The sequence below is a fragment of the Carya illinoinensis genome, chromosome 15 (genome assembly GCF_018687715.1).
Source record: "Carya illinoinensis cultivar Pawnee chromosome 15, C.illinoinensisPawnee_v1, whole genome shotgun sequence".
Lineage (NCBI taxonomy): Eukaryota > Viridiplantae > Streptophyta > Magnoliopsida > Fagales > Juglandaceae > Carya > Carya illinoinensis.
Genome location: NC_056766.1, coordinates 33,786,274 through 33,808,605, shown reverse-complemented (window position 1 = coordinate 33,808,605; position 22,332 = coordinate 33,786,274). Strand labels below are relative to the sequence as shown.

The 22,332-nt window shown below is 34.1% G+C and overlaps 1 protein-coding gene across 1 annotated transcript; it reads left to right on the top strand.

Moving 5' to 3' along the window:
• Positions 1 to 1,874: 1,874 nt before the first annotated feature.
• Positions 1,875 to 18,372, top strand: LOC122296489 (actin-related protein 4-like). Its single transcript, XM_043106248.1, has 21 exons — positions 1,875 to 2,034; positions 2,159 to 2,250; positions 3,250 to 3,426; positions 3,531 to 3,604; positions 4,398 to 4,478; positions 5,674 to 5,734; positions 5,867 to 5,916; positions 7,333 to 7,387; positions 7,670 to 7,747; positions 7,956 to 8,009; positions 10,053 to 10,106; positions 10,207 to 10,267; positions 10,452 to 10,503; positions 11,852 to 11,918; positions 14,669 to 14,731; positions 14,835 to 14,897; positions 15,567 to 15,629; positions 16,026 to 16,090; positions 17,154 to 17,222; positions 17,845 to 17,925; positions 18,031 to 18,372. The coding sequence occupies exons 1-20, from the start codon at positions 2,022 to 2,024 to the stop codon at positions 17,888 to 17,890; spliced, it is 1,338 nt and encodes a 445-aa protein (XP_042962182.1). The 5' UTR covers positions 1,875 to 2,021; the 3' UTR covers positions 17,891 to 17,925; positions 18,031 to 18,372.
• Positions 18,373 to 22,332: the final 3,960 nt, after the last annotated feature.

The window sequence follows — 22,332 nt, the reverse complement described above, 5'->3', positions numbered from 1 at the left end:
ATTTAAGTTAACTTGTGAATAATAGTGTTTCATAGATTTTATAAAGATGTGTTTAAATATATGAAATCAGTGAAGATATGTATTTAAATATATAAAATACATTGAGATATATTAACTTTTTATGAGAAGTTAAAAAAGTAATGAGTTCCGTCAATGGTTAATTTAAGATAAATTGAGAAGACCTCAACACCTAAATATAGACTAAAAGATTTCAACAAGTGCATTTTGAAAGTGTAGTGTGCAACTATAAAATGAATGATGTTGAAGTTTGACATGCAAGGTAAGGGTTTTGTTAAATCTTAAGACCTCGTTTGGATAGTAAAAATGTTTTATTTCATCTTATTTTATCATTATAATTTTTTTAAATTTTTACGTAAAATATAATAAACAATTTAACTTTTTTAAATCTTAAAATAATAATAATATTAAAAAAATATTCTAATAATATTTTATTCAACTTTTAACTTTTATTTAAAACCATCTTATCTGATCTCATTATCCAAACCGTACCTCATATGCAAATTGAGAAAATGTGGTGGCTTGTGATGCAAGTTAAGCAACTTAATTATTTAAGGTGCAATTTAAAAAAAAAAACAATAACTAATATATATATATATATTTAATAAAGGATAGGTTATATGATGGTAAAGTCTTAATTCAACAACAAATTAATTTAAAATAAAAGATTCATTGACACATCAGCATGTAAAATCACTTTATACCAAATTGTATAAATGAAGTGGTTTTTTTATTTTTTTATTTTTATAAGATATTTTTATAGATTAAATATTTTTTATCAAAAATTATATTATCAAGTCGGTGTATAAAGCATACTTAAGAAAATACTTAGAATAATTTGATTTGAAAGATAGATTTTAAAATTTAAAATTTATTAATAAGATTTTATTATTTAAGTGATGTAGATGATGTGTTCTACATACCGATTTGAGAATAAATCTTTATTTATTTATTTATTTATTAAGAGTTATAAAATATTATACAATTATCATTTCTATCATTCGAGAATTGAAACAAGCCACATTCTCAGCTTAAGGCTCTATTTGGATATTGAGTTGAATTGAAATGAGTTAAATTTTTTATAGATAGTAATTAACGAGTTTTGCTATATACAAGTATAGTCGCGTACTAATCTGTGTACCAATACTGATTTATTCATACTTAAAATTTAAATTAACACTGTTTTCAATAAAATTTATTTTTTGACCAATCACATCACATTGATATACAGATTAGTGCACAATTGTGCTTGCAACTATATTTTTCGAATAAGTTGAGATGATAAAGTGAGTTTTATGGGGTCAACCTCAAATGAGTTTAAATTTATTTATGGAAAGTTAAAAAAAGTTATGAATCTCACGTATAAAAACGTGTTGAGTTGAAAAATATTATGAGTCTCACGTGTAAAGAAGTTTTAAGTTTAGATAAATTTAGTGATTTAAGAGCCATGTATCAGAATGGGTATCTCAAGATTTCAAGTTGAATCTGATTGTTTGTTAACAGTGGAGGCATTGCAGCAAAATACTATAGAAGGATCAGTATTGAGGCTGTTATACAGGGAGATTAAGTTACTTTCTTCATATTTCGTTGAATGTAATTTTGTCTATATTCATAGAGAAGGAAATAGGATAACTCATACTTTAGCTCGGTATGCGAAAAATGTGGATGATATTGCTATGTGGTGGGATTATATTCTAGATTTTATTTCTCAAGTCATTTAGTTTGATAAATGTCTGTAATATCATTTTATTTATGGAAGTATTGTTTCTTAAAGAAAAAAACAGCTAAGTATTTAGATATTAGCCTTAATTGAATCCAGTTCCAAACAGGGCCTAAAAGACGAATGAGGTGTCAGTTTAACCCGAACCCGAACTCGAAGAAACCCAGTCAACTCTTTACGGGTCAAAGCTTTTTTTGAGCTTCCTCTCGCTCCCGCGGTCCGACGTCTGCTAAAACCCTAATCGGCCTACTGGCAAGACTCCCTAAAAATCAAATTTGCAGTCATGTATGGAGGCGGTGAGTGCATGAATTTTCGCATTTTTTTTTTCTTTCTATGTTTGAATTTTTCGCTAATGGATTTTGTTCATTTTGCTTTGTTTTGCCCCCTTTTTTTTTTTTTGGTTGTTTGTGAATTGTACAGATGAGGTATCGGCAATTGTAATAGACCTAGGTTCTCACACCTGCAAAGCAGGTTATGCCGGCGAAGATGCGCCCAAAGCTGTGTTTCCTTCTGTAAGTGTTTTTTCGACCGAGTCAAATTTTTGAGTGAAGGTGTTCACTCACTCACAATGTTTTTTCCATTTTTTTAAACCATATTATTCTTCTTGAACAAAATAATCGTCTTTCACAATGTGAATCGTTCCAAGTCTTCTGCGCAGCTGGTCTTGGCTATCGGGGTTCACAATTGTGAGGCCTCTGTTAAAATCTTGTAAAAGTGATGGCTGTTCAGTATGAATGTTACTTCCGGAGCTGTATTTCTCTGTTTCTTTTTTCAATATATGTTGAAATAGGATGTAATTTTGTGTTATTTGATTTTTTTATACCCTGCGCTTGTGGCATGTAATTGTAGACTATGCTTTAAAATTGGAAAGATGGAACAATTATTTGTTCAGCGATTATATAGGGTATTATGAAACTGATACTAATTTTAGTGGAGATTTTTTTGGGCGGGGTCTGGTAACTAGTAAAAGGATAAGGCTGGTGCCCCAAAGTTGAAAAGTTTCCCCTTTTCATATACTTTAGACAGATGAGGAAAATGTGGCCGATCTGGTAAGTTATATTTAAAAATCATTGTGGGGGAAGTTTAATGTTGAGGTTTTAGCCTTTGAGATTTCATGCATGTAATTCATCAACAACAAAGGGACCTGTGGTTGAATTTATTAGTATCGGTCAATAATGAACCTGTTGCATATATTGGGGTATGGCTTTGGTTGTTATTTATAGGGACCGAATGTAGATTTTGGATAGTGGGGAAAGTATTGCTATGTGTTGTGCCTGTCCGTTATGAGCGGCATGCATGGTGCCTGGATAGCATGCTTGTACCTTCAAATGTACTGTAAACAGTTCTGGTTCATATGAAGAATTTTCTATGATAAGATGCCACTACTGCATAATCCACCCTCCAATTGTGTCCTGTATGATATAATTTCTTGGAAATCATCTTGCAGATTTTTCTTCATTCTTGTGTGTAAAGCAGTTAAATTTCTTTACTTTATGTCTATGCTTGTTAAGGTTGTTGGCGCAATTGATCAAATGGAAGTTGATGACCCCGAAAAAACTGAAAATAACTCTGGATCTGCTTTAGATGCTAAAAACACTGCTAGAACTCTTGATTCTGACAAAACCAAGGGAAAACGCAAGTTGTATGTTGGATCCCAAACTTTAGGTTTTCGCCGGGATCATATGGAGGTAAGTATGTTAGTTATTATCTGTTAATGTAGTGGTCTTTTATGGAAAATGTCCTGATTGTTTCATGTACTACGATTTTGACTATATGTTCTGCTGTCGATTAGGTGCTGTCACCCATAAAGGATGGAGTTGTTGTTGACTGGGAGATGGTTGACAGCATATGGGACCATGCTTTAAGGTAATTTCTGAGGATTATATTTGGCTAGATGTTCCATGAGGGTTAATTTTTTCTATAATATTTGTTTGTTTATAAATCATTTAAAATAAAATTCTTCAATAATGGTAAATGTAGGATATATTGCAGTTTTGAGTAGTGTGAAGAGACTCTCAACTATTGCTGTTGATCCATTTTGTAGAACTGGAAGTATGACCCTGTTGTACCTTTAACGTTTCCTCCCCAATTTTTAAAACAGGATACTTATAAAAAAAATAAAAATAAAAATAAAAATTTAAAACAGGATATCAGGTGCCCAATGGCATGGTACCACCTCAAATGAGGGGGAATCGGAATAATTCCATTGTTATTGCTCTCTCAAATATATTTCTTTGCTAGCCTGTTAAGGCCATCTCTTTTTGGGCTTGAGCTCCAGATGTTTTAACAATTATTTACTTATGCATGTATTTTCACATTGAATGTTATATTTTCGACCATATTATCTCTACTGCATGAAAACATTCTTCTTTTTTAAGTGTAACTATGCGGTAGTTCTTTCCTTTATAATTTCAAAATCACATATCATCCATAGCCCACGAGCTCTAGCTCAAATGCTACCTTTCCTCATGAGCATTGGGTGGAGGTATAGTTGTGAGTTCAAGATCCATTGGGGCTGTTTGTTATTTAACACAAAAGAACAAATCATTTGTCAGCGCAGCAATTTGTACATCCTTTTCATCTTAAGCTGTTTGATTATTTTTTTTATTATTTGAAATTATGTTACCTTATGTCATAACTGGGCGCTATTTTGCCTTAGGGAATGCCTATTGATTGATCCTCAAGAGCATCCAATGCTACTCGCAGAACCATCTTCTAATACTCAACAACAACGAGAAAGGTGATCTAGTGCTGTGTGATATTTTGTAAATTGATGATACATATGATCAGTGATCTGACACTGTGCAATTATTATCAACTTGTTTTTGAGCAGCTTCAGGATTTTGTAAATTTTATGACTTGCATGATGTTTATTTATGACATTGAGGTTTGACTTACTGGTATTGATAGTATTTGTTTCCCTCTGAGCATACACACAAGTGGCTTCTTTGTCAGTTATTTTCCATAGCTGTTCTCTTTTTTGACTTACTAAAGTTGTTGGAATAAAAAGCATATGTACTTCTATCAATGACCCAACAGCCACCATCTACTGAGTTCATAGCGGATATGCTTAGAAGAAGCGTTTTAAAAGCAGACTTTGCACTCTCTGCCCCAGGTGGATTTTTTTTTTTTTTTTTCAATTTAAGAAAGGGTGGTATCTGCTATAAGGAGTCATTGTCTCATCAATAAACAATCTTTCTCCAAATGCTTTTTAAGAAATAATCCTAAGGAAAAGGAACATAAGAGTATTTATTTATTTATTAGTAAATAAGGATTTTATTGATGATAGGTGAAGCCAAGCACACGGGACAAAAAAAAAAAAGGAACATAAGATCTATGGAGTTGATGATGTTAATATGGGTGATTGGAATTGTCTTAGGATTGGTGAGGAAAGACTAAGACTTAAGAAACAATATTGGTCTCACAGAAAGATCTCTAAAAAACTTTAAGGTGACTTATAAAAGCATTTCAGCCGAGTCTATCAAGAATAGAGTTCTGTGCTTTATGTAGTATGAACGCAATTACTGTCTTGTTATGCCAATAGGTTGTTTTCTTACCTTTAACATTGTATCATTAATAAAGGGAATTATAATTTCATGAGTAAGTAGGTATATACTACTAATTTCCAATTGATGGAAAGCATATTGTATGATTAGTAGTTTTTTGTCTTATAAAAATATATGCAAACTTTACCTTCTCCATATAAGATAAATTTCCTTTATTTTTTGGTCCTACCTTTCCATATTTTCTTTAAAAAAACTTATGCTGAATAATTGTATCCTATCTCACTCAATAAAGCTTTATTCTTTTAGCGGTGGCCAAAATTTAATGTTTTAAGATTTTGCATTTTACTCTTGAGGATAACTAAATTTTTAGTTTACTTATAAAAAAACTAATTTTTTAGTAAAAGAGTTTGATTGTCATGTATCTGACAGGACGGCGGAGCTTATGTTCGAAAAGTACAAAGTTCCTGCATTATTTTTGGCCAAGAATGCTGTATGCCCCTTGTGGATCCATGACCTCATTCCACTTGTAGCACTTTGCTTATCAAGATGAATATGCTCTTTTCCTCTCCTTTCATTAAGTAATGTTAGTATGTTAATTGATTGTCATTTTTGTTGATACCAGGTTCTCACATCTTTTGCATCAGGACGTGCTACCTCATTAGTTGTTGACTGGTAGGATATGTAACTGTTATCAGTATTAGTTTTCTTCAATGACCTTTATACCTACATGCAAAAGCATTATTATTTGACATTCCATTTATAGTGTACGACAATTTGCATATTATATTTTCATTTCTGTGATTAATGTTTGCATTTCTTGCTATGGAGTAAGATTACTTGAATTTTTTAGCATTGCTTGGGGCTTGTCATGGGTGGACACAATTTCCAAAATTACTCTTTCTTTTCACTGTTTCCTTAAATTTGTATAGCTGGATTGGAAAACATCTGAATTTGCTTTAAGATGTAGGGCTAGTTATCTTCTGCCCCCCCTCCCAAAAAAAAAAAAAAAAAAAGATTTTGGGCTACAGGGCTAAGGCATGTAAAATATATGAACTAAGAAAGAAATACAAGAAACGATAGATATTGTAATGCATATATTAGTTCAAAAGATTATGAGTATTGGATATTTCACAGCAATGCACTCCTCACTATGCTTTAAGTAATGGTGGAAGATGAAAGGTTACTTTATTAGGCTGAAACATCAACGGGAATTTTGAAATATGGAGTGATAAATCTATCGACATGTTGCTGTATGTACAATGATGATAAATATACTTTCAATTGGATTTCTGATTTCTGATTTCTGTTTTTTTTTTTTTTTGGAAGTAATTGATGTTTTAAATTCCTTAGGATAATTGACATATACTGCACCCTTAGCAATCTTGATGTCATTATCGATATGTATGCTAACTTTTTTACATGCCCATTAGTAGGAAAATCATCCCTCTCTTTTTTTGTAATTTGGTGTCGTGTAATATGCTTGCTATAGCAGAGGGTTTTTTTTTTTTTAATAATATAAAATTTGTTAAAACAAAAGAGGGTGTAACCCCCCATGTACAGGAAGTATAAAAGACATCCACCTAATTAGCATAAGGAACAATATGCTAGCAATTCATAATGGTAGAAATAGAAGAATACACTATTGTGGACCACTATCCAATGGTACAAACTATTAAGAAAGGATGACTTGAGCTCCAACATTTTTTTTCCAGTCTTCTTGGAAAAGTTGAACCCAAAATTTTGTCAATTCTTGGAAAAGTTTCAGCAGAAGTTGCAAAGGGAATTAATTGATTCTCAAGATACCAGAGATGAAGAAAGACTCGATGATCGATATTTTATTCTCTTTTTGCAAAATGTTAACAATTTTTCTTTTTTTTAAAAAAAGACTTTTTTTTTAGATTTTTTTTCTTCACCACCCCTTTCCCATAAGAAATCCGTTGGTTAGATGGTTCTCATCTTATTTGTAGGTAAATGAGTATAAAATGTGCTATCGTTATGAGGCTTTCTTTTCATTTGTTGTTTAATCTATTGTATTCCTCTTTTTTTGTTTTTCTTGATATATTTGGCTATAATTACCGACTCATTCAGTGGTGGAGGATCAACTACAGTTGCCCCAGTGCATGATGGTTATGTTCTTCAGAAGGTATTCCTCACTTTACAACCAACTGTAAAAATGACTCATTAGATAATTTTACTTGAGCGCACATTTCTGTTCACATTTTGACATGCAAACCTAGTTATATTGAATTTCTGCACGCAGCACTTTTAACATGGTCCTGAAGCTTCATATATTTGCTGTCCGCATAAGAAGGGGCAACTTAAAAATCAGTTAATGACATGGTAAATTACCATGTCAATATTTTAATAAAGCTTTTCTCAGCTAGTAACGGGCTCTTTTGCCTTGTTATTGTGTTTACAACTATAGGCTGTGGCATCTTCTCCAATTGGAGGAGAATTTCTCAGTGATTGCTTAATGAAAAGTCTGGAAAGCAAAGGTATCACGGTAAGTGGCTACAACAAAATTTTATCTTGGACGACAAATTGACTATTTCAAGTTGCTTGGCTTTTGTGTTCTTTTTATTTTATGAATGTTTCTTATTATTCTTTTAGAGATAAACTCTTGTATATTTCCCGTATACTTGGCTTCGCCTATTTTAATAAAATTCTTATTTACTGATAAATAAAATTCTTATTTACTGATAAAAAAACAGATAAAACCCAGATACTCTTTCAAGAGAAAGGAAATAAGGCCAGGCGAGTTTCAGGTATTTAATGATTTCCGTTGTAGTCTCTTTTGGGCAAATAATTCATTCAATTCTGTCTTGTTTGTGGTATGGATTTGATGTATATCACGATTCAATCTCGTCTTCCCTCATCTCCTTTGTCTTGACTTCACTATGCATGGCATTGCTACATTATATGATTCCTTTGGTCAAGTTGCTTGCAAGCTTTGTAGTAGAAGGCCAATATAAGACTTATTTTTTGGCTAATACTTAATTTACTAAGAATTCATGTCAACGGGATATTCTCTTGGTACAAGAATGTGTTATAATCTAATCACTTGGTCAAAGGGCGGGCTTAGGATTAGTTGTAGATTTAGACATTCTGGGTTCAATTTCGCACTGGGAGTTCCCCGGGATTACTCTATACATGGTTCTAGCTTGTGGGTTGTGTATCTGTGATTTACTCGCCAGTGTACCTACCATGGTGAGGGCCCACGTCATGAAAAAACCGATATGTTGCTTCTAGTCAAAGGCCTTAAATTCCAAAAAAATATTCATGGTTGCTTAAGATTAGTGTTAAATTATCCTTCTCAGTTTATTTACCCAGAAAAAAAAAGATACGATTGCTTCCTGGTGTGAGACAATTTTGATGATTGATAATCTGAGGAAGTGTGGCTTGATTGTTATGGAGTGGTGCTTCATGTGTAAGAAATATGGTGGAATGTGAACTTCACTACGGTGGCCCAAGATTGGGAAATCAGTATTTTTGTAGATTTCTTCCAACTCTTATACTTCATGAGACCAAGCAATAATGGAGCTGATTCTTTGTGATGGACACCTGCTAGGAAAGTAATATTCTCAGTTCGTTCTTTCTATAAGGCCCTCGCACAAGCACAGAATATTCAATTTCCATGGAAAAGAATTTGGAGGAATAAGGCGCGCCTCCTAGAGTGGCATTTTCTGCATGGACTGCATCTCTAGGGAAGATTTTAACTATGGATAATCTATGGAAACGAGGGATGATAGTGGTGGAATGACGTTGTATGTGTAAACAAAGTAGTGAGACTGTGGACCATCTTTTATTACATTGCAAGATTGCTAGAGTGTTATGGGTCGACATCTTCAAACAGTTAGAGCTTGCCTGGGTTATGCTTGCTACAGTGGTTGAACTTTTGGCATGCGGGTCGAACCTTGGCGGTATTCCACAAATTTCATCTGTGTGGAAAATGATTCCTATATGTATTCTCTAGTGCATTTGGCAGGAATGAAATGACCAGACATTTGAAGAAAGGGAGCATTCTTTGGAGGAGATTAGATTGCTTTTTGTTAGCACTTTGTTTTCTTGGGCCAGATCTGTAGATTTTAATGGCCTTGATATTCATGACTTTCTTGTTTCTATTTCTTCTATCTAATTAGGTGTTATCTCTTGTATACTCCCTATGTATTTGGGCTATGCCTATTCTTATTAATACATTATAATCATTTACCTATCAAAAAAAAAAAAAGAAAAAGAAATATGGTGAATCAGTGGATCATGTACTTCTTCATTGTGCAGTGGCAAAGGCTTTATGGGATGGTGTGCTTTGTAGAGCTGGGCTGGCTTGGGTTATGCCTAAGAAAGTAGTGGATTTACTTGCATGTTGGAATAGGCTTCATAGTTTTTCTCAAGTGGCAGCTGCATGGAAGATGATTCCTTTGTGTATTATGTGGTGTATTTGGCTGGAGAGGAATGAGCGGTGCTTTAACAATAAGGAGTGTACTGTAGAGGAAATCTGGAAATTTTTTGTTTTCTCCTTGCTTCAATGGTTTTCTGCTATTGTTCATGAGTGTTTGTTTTTGTTTTATGCTTCTAGAATATAATTAGGTGTTTCTTTTGTATACTTCCTGTGTACATGGGCTTTGCTTATTTCATTCGATGAATAAAAGTGTCTTTCTTACTTGTCAAAAAATAAATAAAAAATCAGTTACGGATTTCTAATCGTGCACTTGCATTTTCTTAGGTTGTATTAACTCATCAGGTGCAATTGTTAGACATAACCTTAAGATGTCATTCTTTGGACACTTTTAACTTTCTGAATCTCACAGACGGTAGACCTTGATCATCCAAATACAACAGAAAGCTACAAACTCTACTCCCAGGTTTGTGATTGATTACGGTTCTTTATTGGATGTTGTATCATTTATATTTATTTGATCAGAATGTCCCTTTTATTTTTTTCTTATTTTTCTCTTATTACAGAGGGTAATTGCTAGTGATATTAAGGAATGCGTCTGTCGAGCCCCAGATACTCCATATGATGGTTTGTATCCCTGCCATATGTACACCTTGAACTGCTTTTGATCCATGTTTATAGTTGAACCTTGATAATCTTGTTAATTTTCTTCTGACCAAATCTCCATTGTTTTATGAAATTCTTTGCTCATTGAGGCCTTAAAAGCATTGATCATGCTGAGCAATCTGATAGAGTATTCTTGTCGTTACAGAAAGTGCTTATTCAAACATTCCAATGACATCATATGAGCTACCTGACGGCCAGTAAGTCCTGTACTTGTTTGTTACCAGTAATCCGATTATGCCATGTCTCATTTCTTTGAATGTCCTAGTTCTGGTCTTCATGACCTTTAATGGATTCATGAGGCACAACATGGCATTCTAAGGAAATATTGTGACCTAGTGTTTTTTTTTTTTTTTTTGATAAGTAAGAAAGACAATTTTATTAGAATGAATGAAATAAGTGAAACCCATGTACACGGACGTATACAAAAGAAAACACCTAATTACATTCTAGGAAGTAGAAAGCAACAACAAAAAGTCATGAGCTGAAGCTCCATTAATCACTAAAGTAGAAAACCATTGCAAGAAAGCGTACACAAAAAGATTCTGATTATCCTCCAAGGTGCACTCCTTTTCTTTAAAACACCGCTCATTTGCAAAGGCATCACCCAAGCCAAGCCGATTCTACTAAAAACCCCATCCCAAGAAGCCTTAGCTGCCTCGCAATGCAAAAGTAAAGCATCCACAGATTTCCCATGCTTCTTACACATGAAACACCACTCCATAACAATAAGGCCACACTTCTCTTCCACAGCATTCTATCCCTCTCATTACCTCCAATACCCAGGGAATATAAAAAGCTGAAAAAATCTGTAACATCATCAAGTTCCCAATCCTGTACAGCTCTAGTAAAACAGACATCCCACTGCAAGGATCCATTCGAATGGACTAACATATCAGAAAGAGATGCATGCCGATCAGATAACATACGAAAAATAGCCGAGAACACCCTATTAAGGGCCCAATCACCACGCCAAACATCAAACCAAAAACTGATCCTAGAACCCTCTCCAACATCATATAGCTGACATGTTTAGCAAAACTCTCCCAGTCTTTCCTAATGAACTACCAAAGACTCACACCATAAGCCCCCCTAGCCTCCTTAGAACACCAACCCCCCCAATCACTCCCAAATTTTTGGTCAATAACCTCCCTCCACAACGAAGTCCCTTCTAATTGATATCTCCATAGCCATTTTCCCAACAAAGCTTTATTGAAAATTCTCAAGTTACGAACCCCCAGACCTCCAAACAAAATAGGAGTACAAACTTTATTCCAATTAACAAGGTGGAATTTAGTTTCCTCTCCCATTCCACCCCACAGAAATGCACAAAATAACTTCTCAATCCAATCTGCCATCCCTGCAAGCAATGGAAATTAAAAAAGAAAGGAGGTTGGGAGATTGGTAAGTTTACATTTAATTAAGGTTATTCTACCTCCTTTTGATAGTACAGCTGCTTCCAAACAGCCAACCTACTTTTATACTGGTACATTATCATTATTGTCGTTTCTCATATTGATACTTCATAATGCATTCCATATAATGCAGGACAATTGAAATTGGAGCTGACAGATTCAAGATTCCTGATGTTTTATTTAATCCATCTCTGGTTCAGGTGGGTGGCTTGCAAATGAACAGAACTTCAGCTTTTTTATGTATTTTCTCAGCTAAATTGGGAATGTTGGGTGCATATCTCATATAGTTATGTTATCTTTTTCATTGAATTTAGAATTTTAATAGTTTTCTTTAAAGATGAACCTTGTTGATTATGGTTTTATGGTGCTGAGACTTTTTTTATGGGCATGTGGGGGCTGAGAAAGTCAAGTCACTTTGCTTGTTTATTGGCTGATTGGCTTCTTCCTCTATTAAACGATTTTCCTTTAACCAATAATGTTTTATACTACATTGTTTACTACAAATATGAAAGATAAGTTGTTTAGTGAAACAGATAATAGGAAATACATGTGGCTTTGTCAATCTCTCGCCCATGAATGTAGTTTGAAGTCCTGGAGAGGTCTTAATCCTGTGATACTGAAATGTTCATCTTTGGTGGAGAAAGGGTTTTGTTGTTGGGAAGTGCTACAAACATAAAGGGATTACACAAAAGTAAACTCACAAAGTCATGTTTTTATGTGATCCGTTAGATCTACTTTACGAGAAAAGAAACTTTCTAATCTAACGTATCACATCAAGCCGTGTTAGTTTATGGCTAAAGTATTTTTTTTCTTTGTTATTTTGTGTAGACCTTTATGAGCTTCAAAAACAGACTTGTTGACATTTATGCCAGGAAATTTAAAACATTGTTTGATGCTAGCATCTTGAATTTGTCCCTAATAGCTCGCTAGCTGTATGCTTGCTTTGTTTACCTAGGGTTAGATATTGTGCTTTCAGTTTTTACAAATATTGGTGCAGCTGCTGGGTTTTTTTTTTCCCCCCCCTTTAGTGATACTTCTCTATGGCTCACTCGCATAACCATGTAATTGGCATGAGGTGTTATTTGCTACAACAGTTTCTTCTTCCTTTTAGCTTATTCCCAATATGCATATCAATTTCCTTGGGTTTCAGAAGTGAAGCCATTTTTAGAATGAATAAACATAAATTTGTTCAAGCGAAGAGAGAGAGAGAGAGAGAGAGAGAGGGGGGGGGGGGGGGGGGGGGGGGTTGAGCACTCACAAAGTACCTCCTTCTAGCTTTCTATCATGAAGGGAAGGTCATCCCTTATCAGAAACTGAGCAAAATCTTCAAAAGCTTGAGAAGCTGGGAATACGAAACCCCTAAATAGTTATTTCTGTGAAATTCATTGGCATTAATCACTTCACTTTTGGTCTCAAAAGTTTCAAAACAAACAATTATCAATAACTTGTTAATTTCTTAAATTCCTCGACTGTAAAATTCTTCTTAATTGATCAGTTGATTGATGCAATAACTTCATTATGAAATTCTCTTGAACTCTTAAGCTTTAGTTTTGATAAAATAATCTGCCATTAATCTCAAAACTTTCTTTATACTGAAGTACATTTGATTTCAAAGTTTTAATCCCTCTTTCAAAGTTGACACTGGTCATTTCTTTGTTTTTGATAAGTAAAAATGTATTAATATCAATAGGCGTAACCAAATACACTGGGTGTATACAAGAGAAAACACTTAGCCCATAATAGAGAGCCCCTAATGAACATCACCCAAGAGGGAGAAATTAAAACCTATCCAATATACACCGAGCCCTATTGGGACAAAACACACCTCGCCAAAGCAAAGCAAGTCACTGTAACTACCGCAACCCCTTGTTTCTCACAAAACTAATAGTCCATCCGAATGATTCTACGGGGACGGGGGAAGGCTTTATGCCCTCCCTCTAGTCCTCCCTTGACTTGTACTACTTCCTTTTGCGTCGTAGTTGATTGCCCAAGTAAGAAGCTTTAACTCCTTGCTCTTTTTAAATCTTGATTTTGTTTCAAGCGGGTGACCTACCTCAATTGCAGTGAGTAGTGCTGTGTATTGGTCGTCAAATCCTCCACATGTAATCCCCATACACTATTGTATCTCGCTAACTTTTTGCAAAACCCAATCCGATGATGATCTAGCTATATTGTTTATCAGAGGAAGAGATAATAGGGGGACAACAACTTCCCTAGACACAGCTCCCAACAGTACACCTGGCCCTAAACATTCATCCTCGCAAGGCACCACCGACAAACTCATCTTCCCCCCCCCCCCCCCCCCCCCCCCAACACCATCTCCTACATTCAAATCCCGTACCTCCTCAACAGCTCCATTGTTGCTGTCACAAGATGTTTGAATAGATACCCAACAAATTGGATCTCTCCGTCACAAGTGATGAGGCCACGGTCACCATTGGAGATTCTAGGTTGGCAACAAGTCTCGGCAGTACATCAAGTTCCTTCACCTCCAACAACCGTTTTTGTGCAACTTCGACAGACCCTACATCTCCCTCAGACCTTGGCGTTACACCGTTTTCCTTCAACTCCGGCATGGGTGCCATAGTTTCTTCGGAGAGAACACTGACTAAGGGTGTAACACTGACTATCGGTCTTTCCTGTGTCACTTGTGGCGGAGGGCATTCCATTACGGATGTCTCTACACCGATACCCGAAGTAGAACCCACCTCAATGTAGGACAATTGAAATTGGATAATGCAGGACACCTGCATGCACAGATAAATATCTAATTTTCTGATATTAGTGTGATATGCAGTTACCTTAAACATAAATATACGTATGTAAATTATCAGAATACATAGTTCTCAAAGGGCTCATGTGCTTATTAATTTACTTGGAAATTCATTATTCTTTTTATCACTTTTGTTGTGTTTTCAAGCTTTAAATTTGTTATTGACGTAAACCTCAGACAATTCCCGGTATGGAGAATTATGCGGAGATTGCTTCTTCTGCTCGCGGTTTGCCACAAATGGTAAGCTCCTTTTATTTGATTATGCATGTATAGTTGCATGTATTTGGGCTTTAATTATTTTTTTAATTACTTCTGGTTTCTAATTTCTTTTTTATCTATTCAGGTCTTAGAGAGCATTAACAAGTGTGATGTGGACATTCGGAGAGAGCTATTTAGTAGTATACTGGTAAAGTCATATAATATCTTTCTTTTTTTTTTCCCTTTTCAGTTTTCTTCTTTTGAGAATCTTAGTAACATTACTTATAAAAAATATCCCAGTAAAATCCTTTGCTGTCATTAAATACTTATATCTTCTTTTTATGTTTTAAATGATAAAATGCTACTAGTTACTGAAGGCTTTAAGTTTAACCTACTTTAAGTCCTGTGCACTTGGGCTACTTCTTTTATGTTTTTTAATATAGTATTTGATTACTAAAGATTTGGTGCCGCTCACTAAATTCAGTGATTAATGATATTTGTAAATCCCACTTTGGGAGGTGAGTGGACTGAATTGCTTTGATCAAATGATGCATGTGAGCGGAGCCATTCCCATCCCAAGTGGTGGCCTGATTCAGCCTGGCCTGAAAAATTGATAGAAGTATCATATAAATGTTTTTGTGTATGCAGACTTCGTAGATTCTTAATGAGACTGGTTGAAAGTTATATCAAGCCATACATTTTCCATGGACTCTCTGCCATGTGCTTGGGAGACAAGCCTATTAAGCATACACTAATTTCTTCATGCAACTGTATCAGACACATACACATATACAAACACTTGATATTTCCAGTAGAAGCAACTTTTTATTTGAGCATTTTCAACCTAACTTGGTTTCGCTGTTTCCCTTTTGTACAGCTTGCTGGTGGCACGGCATCAATGCAACAGTTAAAGGAACGCCTTGAGAAAGACTTGCTAGAAGTATATTTACGGCCTTTGTATTTTATAAAGTTTTGTTCTTTTGTCCCCCTCACCCCAAATTCTTGGTGATTTTCCTTCCTGGTTGATACTCGTGGTTTCCATTATGCAGTAGCTTTAAGTATCGAAGGGCCATGTTAGTGTTTCCACTGTTAAATAACTTAAATAAGTTCTGTGATCTTATTGTTAGAGTTCTAATCATTATATCCAACTTTGCACCCACAATCTTGAATGGAACATTCAAACCCTCAACTTAAGCATACTGAAATAACATCGCACAACATTTTATCCGATGTTGTGGATCCCCTTTGCTTCTCCTCTCACACCATCACACACACCTCAAGCTGAAAACTCTACTTAAAGATTTTGCATTTCTGAAATATCATCTTCAATGTGTAGGAGTCTCCTCAAGCTGCTAGAGTTAAAGTATTGGCGAGCGGAAATGCAACAGAGAGGAGATTCAGGTCAGATCTATTTTACTCTCTTGCAGTGTTGGATGTGTATTAGTTGATATGCACTGCATGCCCATGCAAGCTCATAATAGTGTCACAGTGCCGTTTGGCTTCATTAATGACGTTGATACTTTTTAATTTCCAATCAGATTTCTCAATCAATGATTTGGTCTTGACAGCATTCCCTTGTTGGTTATTCTGTTAAACCATATGGTTGTCATCAACAAATAAATAAAGGAAATAAAACATCCTTTTGTCTTATGACTCTCTGTAATCTTTTTTATTTTATTATTTTTTTTTTTTTGAGTACTTTCAGTAAACATCATTATAACATTCCTTACTGGTTTGCGTAACCCTTTGTTGAAAACGAAAAAACATCTTTATTTTGTGCATTGTGAACTGGTGACAACTAGAAATGGCATATAGGATGAAATGATAGTATTGGTTCATATGTGTGGGGGAAGAGATCCTAATCTGTTTGTGGTTGACATAGCTTTTAATATGAACAAAAATGACCATTTACCAAATTCAATGTCTGTAATCTCAGTTGTTTAAATTCATAGAAGTAATGCTGTGTAGCAAAACTCGGTATCACGTTTTACTTCTGACTAGGGCAACCTATATCTAAGACCCCTTGCCGATCCATGGGAGGGTTGAATCCAATTAACTTTCTGCTTTAATAATCAATTTTAGTAATCTCGATTGCTGTTTAAATTCCTACAAGTAATGCTATGTAGAGAAACTTTTTATTTATTTATTTATTTATTTATTTATCAGAATGCTATGTTGAGAAACTCAGCATCACCTTTTACTTCTGACTAGCGCATCCTAGATCTAGACCACTTGCTGATACAGGGGAGAGTTGCTTTTATCCACGCATAAGCCAACTTAAGTCATCATTTTCTATTTAATGGTCTTTAGCCTTTCGAGTTTGCACCAGAATACTTTTATTCAACCCCTGGCCCCTTCATGCACATATCTTTCTTTAATTTTTCTTTGCAAGATGCTTGTTTTCATACCACATCATGCACCATTGTTTTGTCTAACCTATTGATGGTGATGGGTACTTTTTTAGTGTTTGGATCGGAGGGAGTATATTGGCTTCTCTCGGTTCATTCCAGCAGATGTGGTTCTCCAAATCTGAGTAAGTTTCACCTATTTGACAAGATTGCACTTCAAACGTTGTATTAACTGTTGGAGAGTTTAGAGGAACCTTTTTTTTTATTTTACCTATTCGTTGGAATGAAAAATTAAAGCCTTGCTTACAAAAATAGTGTGGAACATTGATTAAATTTTTTAATTTTGGGAAAATTACGTCTTGCATCCATGAACAACTAGTATTTTTTCAAGTTGCACCCTAAGCTACTAAATTTTGGTAATTGACACGAGACACGTCGACTAAGATCTAATTGTTACAATTGTTTAATCCAACTTGCCAAAATTTAGGCTTCGTTTGGATGTTGAGCTGAGTTGAGTTGAGATGAAAGTTAAAAATTAAATAAAATATTGTTAGAATATGATTTTTTAATATTATTATTATTTTGGGATTTGAAAAAGTTGAATTGTTTGTTATATTTTATACTAGAATTTGAGAAAGTTGTAATGATTAGATGAGATGAATTGAGATGAGTTGAGATGACATGTATGATAGTTTTGGTAATTCAGGGTTGCAAATATACCACTTTTGGAAGTGCAAAATGTAGTTTTTCCTCGAAACAGTTTTTATTGATCAGCCCCTCATTTCAATTTTTGTATGCAATTGACAGGTATGAAGAGCATGGGGCTGCTTATATTCAACGGAAATGCCCTTAAGATGATATCATCCTCGTGAAAGAAGAGAACCAGAGGTTTGTTTGGCATGATTGAAGAGTAGATGATTTCACGGCACCCTTCTAAAGATTGTGTATTTCTTTTATTTCACGCCACTAATTTGCTCCTTTTTTTTCTCTCAGGATTTTACTGCCGGATCCTCGTGTGCATCAGACCAACTTTTTGAGGCCTGTAAAAGGTTCAAAGCTTGTGTATGATATCTTTGCAGAAGATAATGCATGTATTTAAACTGAACAATTACTCTCTCTCTCTCTCTCTCTCTCTCTCTCTCTCATCCTGTACCATTAGTAATGGTCCATTAGGTTCTGAGTGTTGTAGTATCTTATTTCGTGGAGAACTGTTTGCAATTGTAGCTTAGTATTAAATTTATATTCATTCTGATCTAGGGTAGAACTTAAAATATCATCAAATGAACAGTAGCTATCTCAGATCTAACTGTGGACACTACAAATACTTTCAAATTACTTGGTCACTCTCTCTCTCTCATATCTCTCATTCTCTTCTTCCCCGAAGGTGAGTTTGCGCACACCTTTATGGAAAGAGTAATGCTACATACAGTCACTTTTGCGTACTCCTTACGCACTTCACTGATATGATTGGTTGGATTAATTTTTTTTTTAATACACAACCAATCATATCACTGGAGTGCACAAAGGAATCCACAAAAATTACTGCACATAGAATTTTTGCGTACTCCCTACGCACTCCACTGATATGATTGGCTGGATTAATTTTTTTTTTTAATACACAACCAATCATCTCACTGGAGTGCACAAAGGAATCCATAAAAATTACTATACATAGAATTTTTGTTATGAAAAAAGCTGGATGCAGGTGATGGAAGGGCTAGGGTGCGCGCAATTTCGTGCACAAACTCACCTGTATGTAGCAGTGCTAAAAGTAAACAAAAGTAAAAACCAAAAGAACAAAAAATAATTGTTTAAAATATGAAATATATATTTAAAAGCTTTGAAATATAAAAAATAAAAACTTGAATAATTTTCTAGTGCAAAAAATTAAAAAATTATTTTATAAAATTAAAAAATTCATTGTTATTCCTTGTAAATTATTTTTAAATTCGGTATTTTGTTGTTTTTTAGAATTTCTTCAGATAATTTTATCTTTTAATGAGGTTATTACGATTTCTTAGCAGTTCAGGATGTGATTAAAAAAACTGGTTTTAAAGTTGGTTATGATTTTTTTTTTTTAATAATCACGCCATGCATTAATAAGAGGAAACGAAGTACAATTGTTCTATGGCACGATATATTATAAATATTGGAATAATGTTAGATATAGTTTTAAGGTGTGTAAGTCTTATACTCATTTTTTTTTTTTTAAATATGAAGTTTGATATTAAAAAATAAATTTTGATGTGAATTTCAGATTTTTTTTTTTAAAGGAAATATGCAAGATTTGCATAATTAAGTATAAATATTGTTTCTTCAAAGGAAAATTCTATATACCATATTACCATCATACTTGTATCCTATTAAGTAAGATATGGTATATTTATCATCATTAAATAGTCATTTATTTGAATATTTTTTTATTATTAAATTGTGATAAATGCGTTATATCATATATGGTGAAATGCAAATAGAATGGTGGTAAGATATATAATATTACCCTTTTCTAAATATTTGAGAGAAATTGGCAGTACTGTATGAAAGTGGAAAAAGCAAGGGGGAGTACATTAAGGGGTTGCTGCCATGTTGGGAATTGGCAGCTACTCATTGTGCTATGGAAAGTGTGGATCAGTTTTGGTCCCAATTGATGATTTGGGGCTTTCCAGTTTAAGATATGCACAATAATGGATGAGATTTGGGCCTCATTTGAATATTAAAATAAGATAAATTGAGATATTTTATAAATAGTAATGAGATTATTGAGTTAATGATCATTTTGTCAAGTTTGTTCATTTTCCGCTTGGAAAAGTTGAAATGATGTTTTCTTTCTCTTGAAAAAGGTGACAGATTTTGTCATATGAAGTGAAAATAAATTCAAACCAACCTTCAGATCTCAGTTTTTGTCATTTTGTGAAAATAAATTAAATCAACTTTCACATCTCTTTGTGACTATTTGGATGGGAGATGATTTCTTCGTACAGAGTGAGATTAGATGGGCTTTGCTAGATACAGTCGGCAAATACAGTCGGCGTGCAGTCGGCTGTACGAAATGAATAAAAAAAATTATAAAAAAATTATTTTATATTCAAGGGAACCTACATGAATAAAAAAAAATTATAAAAATAATTTTTTTTTTCATGTAGGTCCCGTATTAATTCACTTTTTTCTCCACGACTGCACGCCGACTGCATTTGCCGACTGCAAAAAGTATTTCTCTTATTGGTGTCGGTGCTTCTTGTATCTGTTGTGAACTGTTTCTGCAAATTTAATTGGATTAAGAAAATTATCATGTTTTGGATTGTGTATAATTTGATTACGAAGGTACCAGATGCAGTCCATAGCCAGCATAGCAAAGAGTTGGAATGATTGCTTATCTTCATCTTCTAGCTTCCAAGTTTTTGTGAGGTCCAATTACAAGGTTGATCCATTTCAGGATTGAGTAACTAGATAAAAGCAATGTGTACAAGGGCCAAGGGGATTCTGGTATATATGCTTTTTGGTAAGAGATGTTCTCTGGTTTCCTCTTCCATATTGAAGATTGGGCATCTTTGTTCTTCTAATGAGTATTACCCATGACTTGGTTGATTTTCGTTTTGGTGGAGAACTGCTACGTAGATAAAAGAAAATCTATAAACTGATATGTTTTTATGAGATCTGTTATATCTATTTTACAATAAAAATAACTTTACAATCTGACGTACCACATCAAACTACATCAATTTGTGAGTTTATTTTTATGTACTCTCTTTGTGTCTAAAGCATTTCTGAAACTTTTTCCATTTGAGGTCTTGCTGAATTGGTGAGGGAATTAGGATTTAGGTGCTATTTGGATAGTGGATTGAGATAAAAGTTCAATAAGATATTGATAGAATATTATTTTTCAATATTATTATTATTTTAAGATTTGAAAGAGTTGAATTGTTTATTATATTTTGTATAGAAATTTGAAAAACTTATAATAATGAAATAAGATGAGATAAAACATTTTCACCATCCAAACGGAGCCGCTTGATTTAGATTGTAAGTTAAGATGAGATAAGTTGATAACAGTAGTGAGATATTTGAGTTAAGATTAAATGAGTTAGAAATTGTTTGAGTTAAAATATTGTAAGTGGTTTTGAGAAATGAGAGAAAAAGTTGAATAAAAATATTATAAAATTATAATATTATTATAATATTATTTTTTAATATTATTTTTATTTTGAGATTGAAAAAGTTTAAATTATTTTTTATATTTTGTTTGAAAATTTGATAAAGTTATAATAATTATGTAATGATTAGATGAAAAATGTGAAGATTTGAAATTGAAAAGTATTTGTGTTTATAATGTTTGTCTATTGAGATAAGATAAGATGAAATTGAAGCATCTCTCTATCTAAACTAGGCTAATAATGTTGACTTTGTTGAAAAGTTCCTAGTAGTGGCTATCCACCGAAGCTTGTTTGGCACCATATTGATTTTTTTTTTCCCCCTCCTATAAGCAAACATATCATAGATAAATTATAGAGTTACAAGATACAAGATTTAATAGGGTGGGAGTTCCCGACAATCATCCCAAAACCAGCAAATATAACACAAGAACAATAAAATAAAATAAAAAAGTTTTGGAGCCAAAAGTTTGACTCACATCCAATTCCCACAAGGGGAAGCTGCTTAAAGCAGTTTTAACATAGTCTGATAAATAGACTATAAGACTATAGCTATAAGCTGTAGTGAAATGTGTGCTACATTTTGCTGGGCTGGATTGTCTGAAGTAGACTTCCACGACCACTTTATCTTAATCATTGGTTACGGAAAGGAAAAATATAGAAACGTAGCAATCGGAAAATGAGTTGAATCGTTGAAGAAAGACCACCAGCTGTGGAGGCGCATGAGCTGTTGGCTGTAAAGTGAAGGTCGGATCTAAGAGATCTGAGGCCACTGAACCCGATGGCGCCACGCGTGGCGGCAACAAACCTCACCCAGCGCTGCGGTGCGTGAATCTCACTGGCGGTATGAGTCGTTCATGAGCCACACAAGCTGCTCGTCTTTGGTGGAAAGCCTCGATGCTATGGGAGGAAAACTAGAGAAAGACTGGAAAAAAAAAAAAACAAACAAACAAACAAACAAACAAACAAACAAACAAACTATAGACAGGTCTGATGAGGGCTAGACAAGGGGAGGGTAATACTAAAACGGTGGTGGGAGTTTTTTCATGGAGAGAAAACGGGGTGAGGGAGAGGTCTTCCGTAGTACTTAGTGCTTAATTTTGTATGGTCCTGGCACCATATTGACTTCTATTTGAGGGAAGGGAGG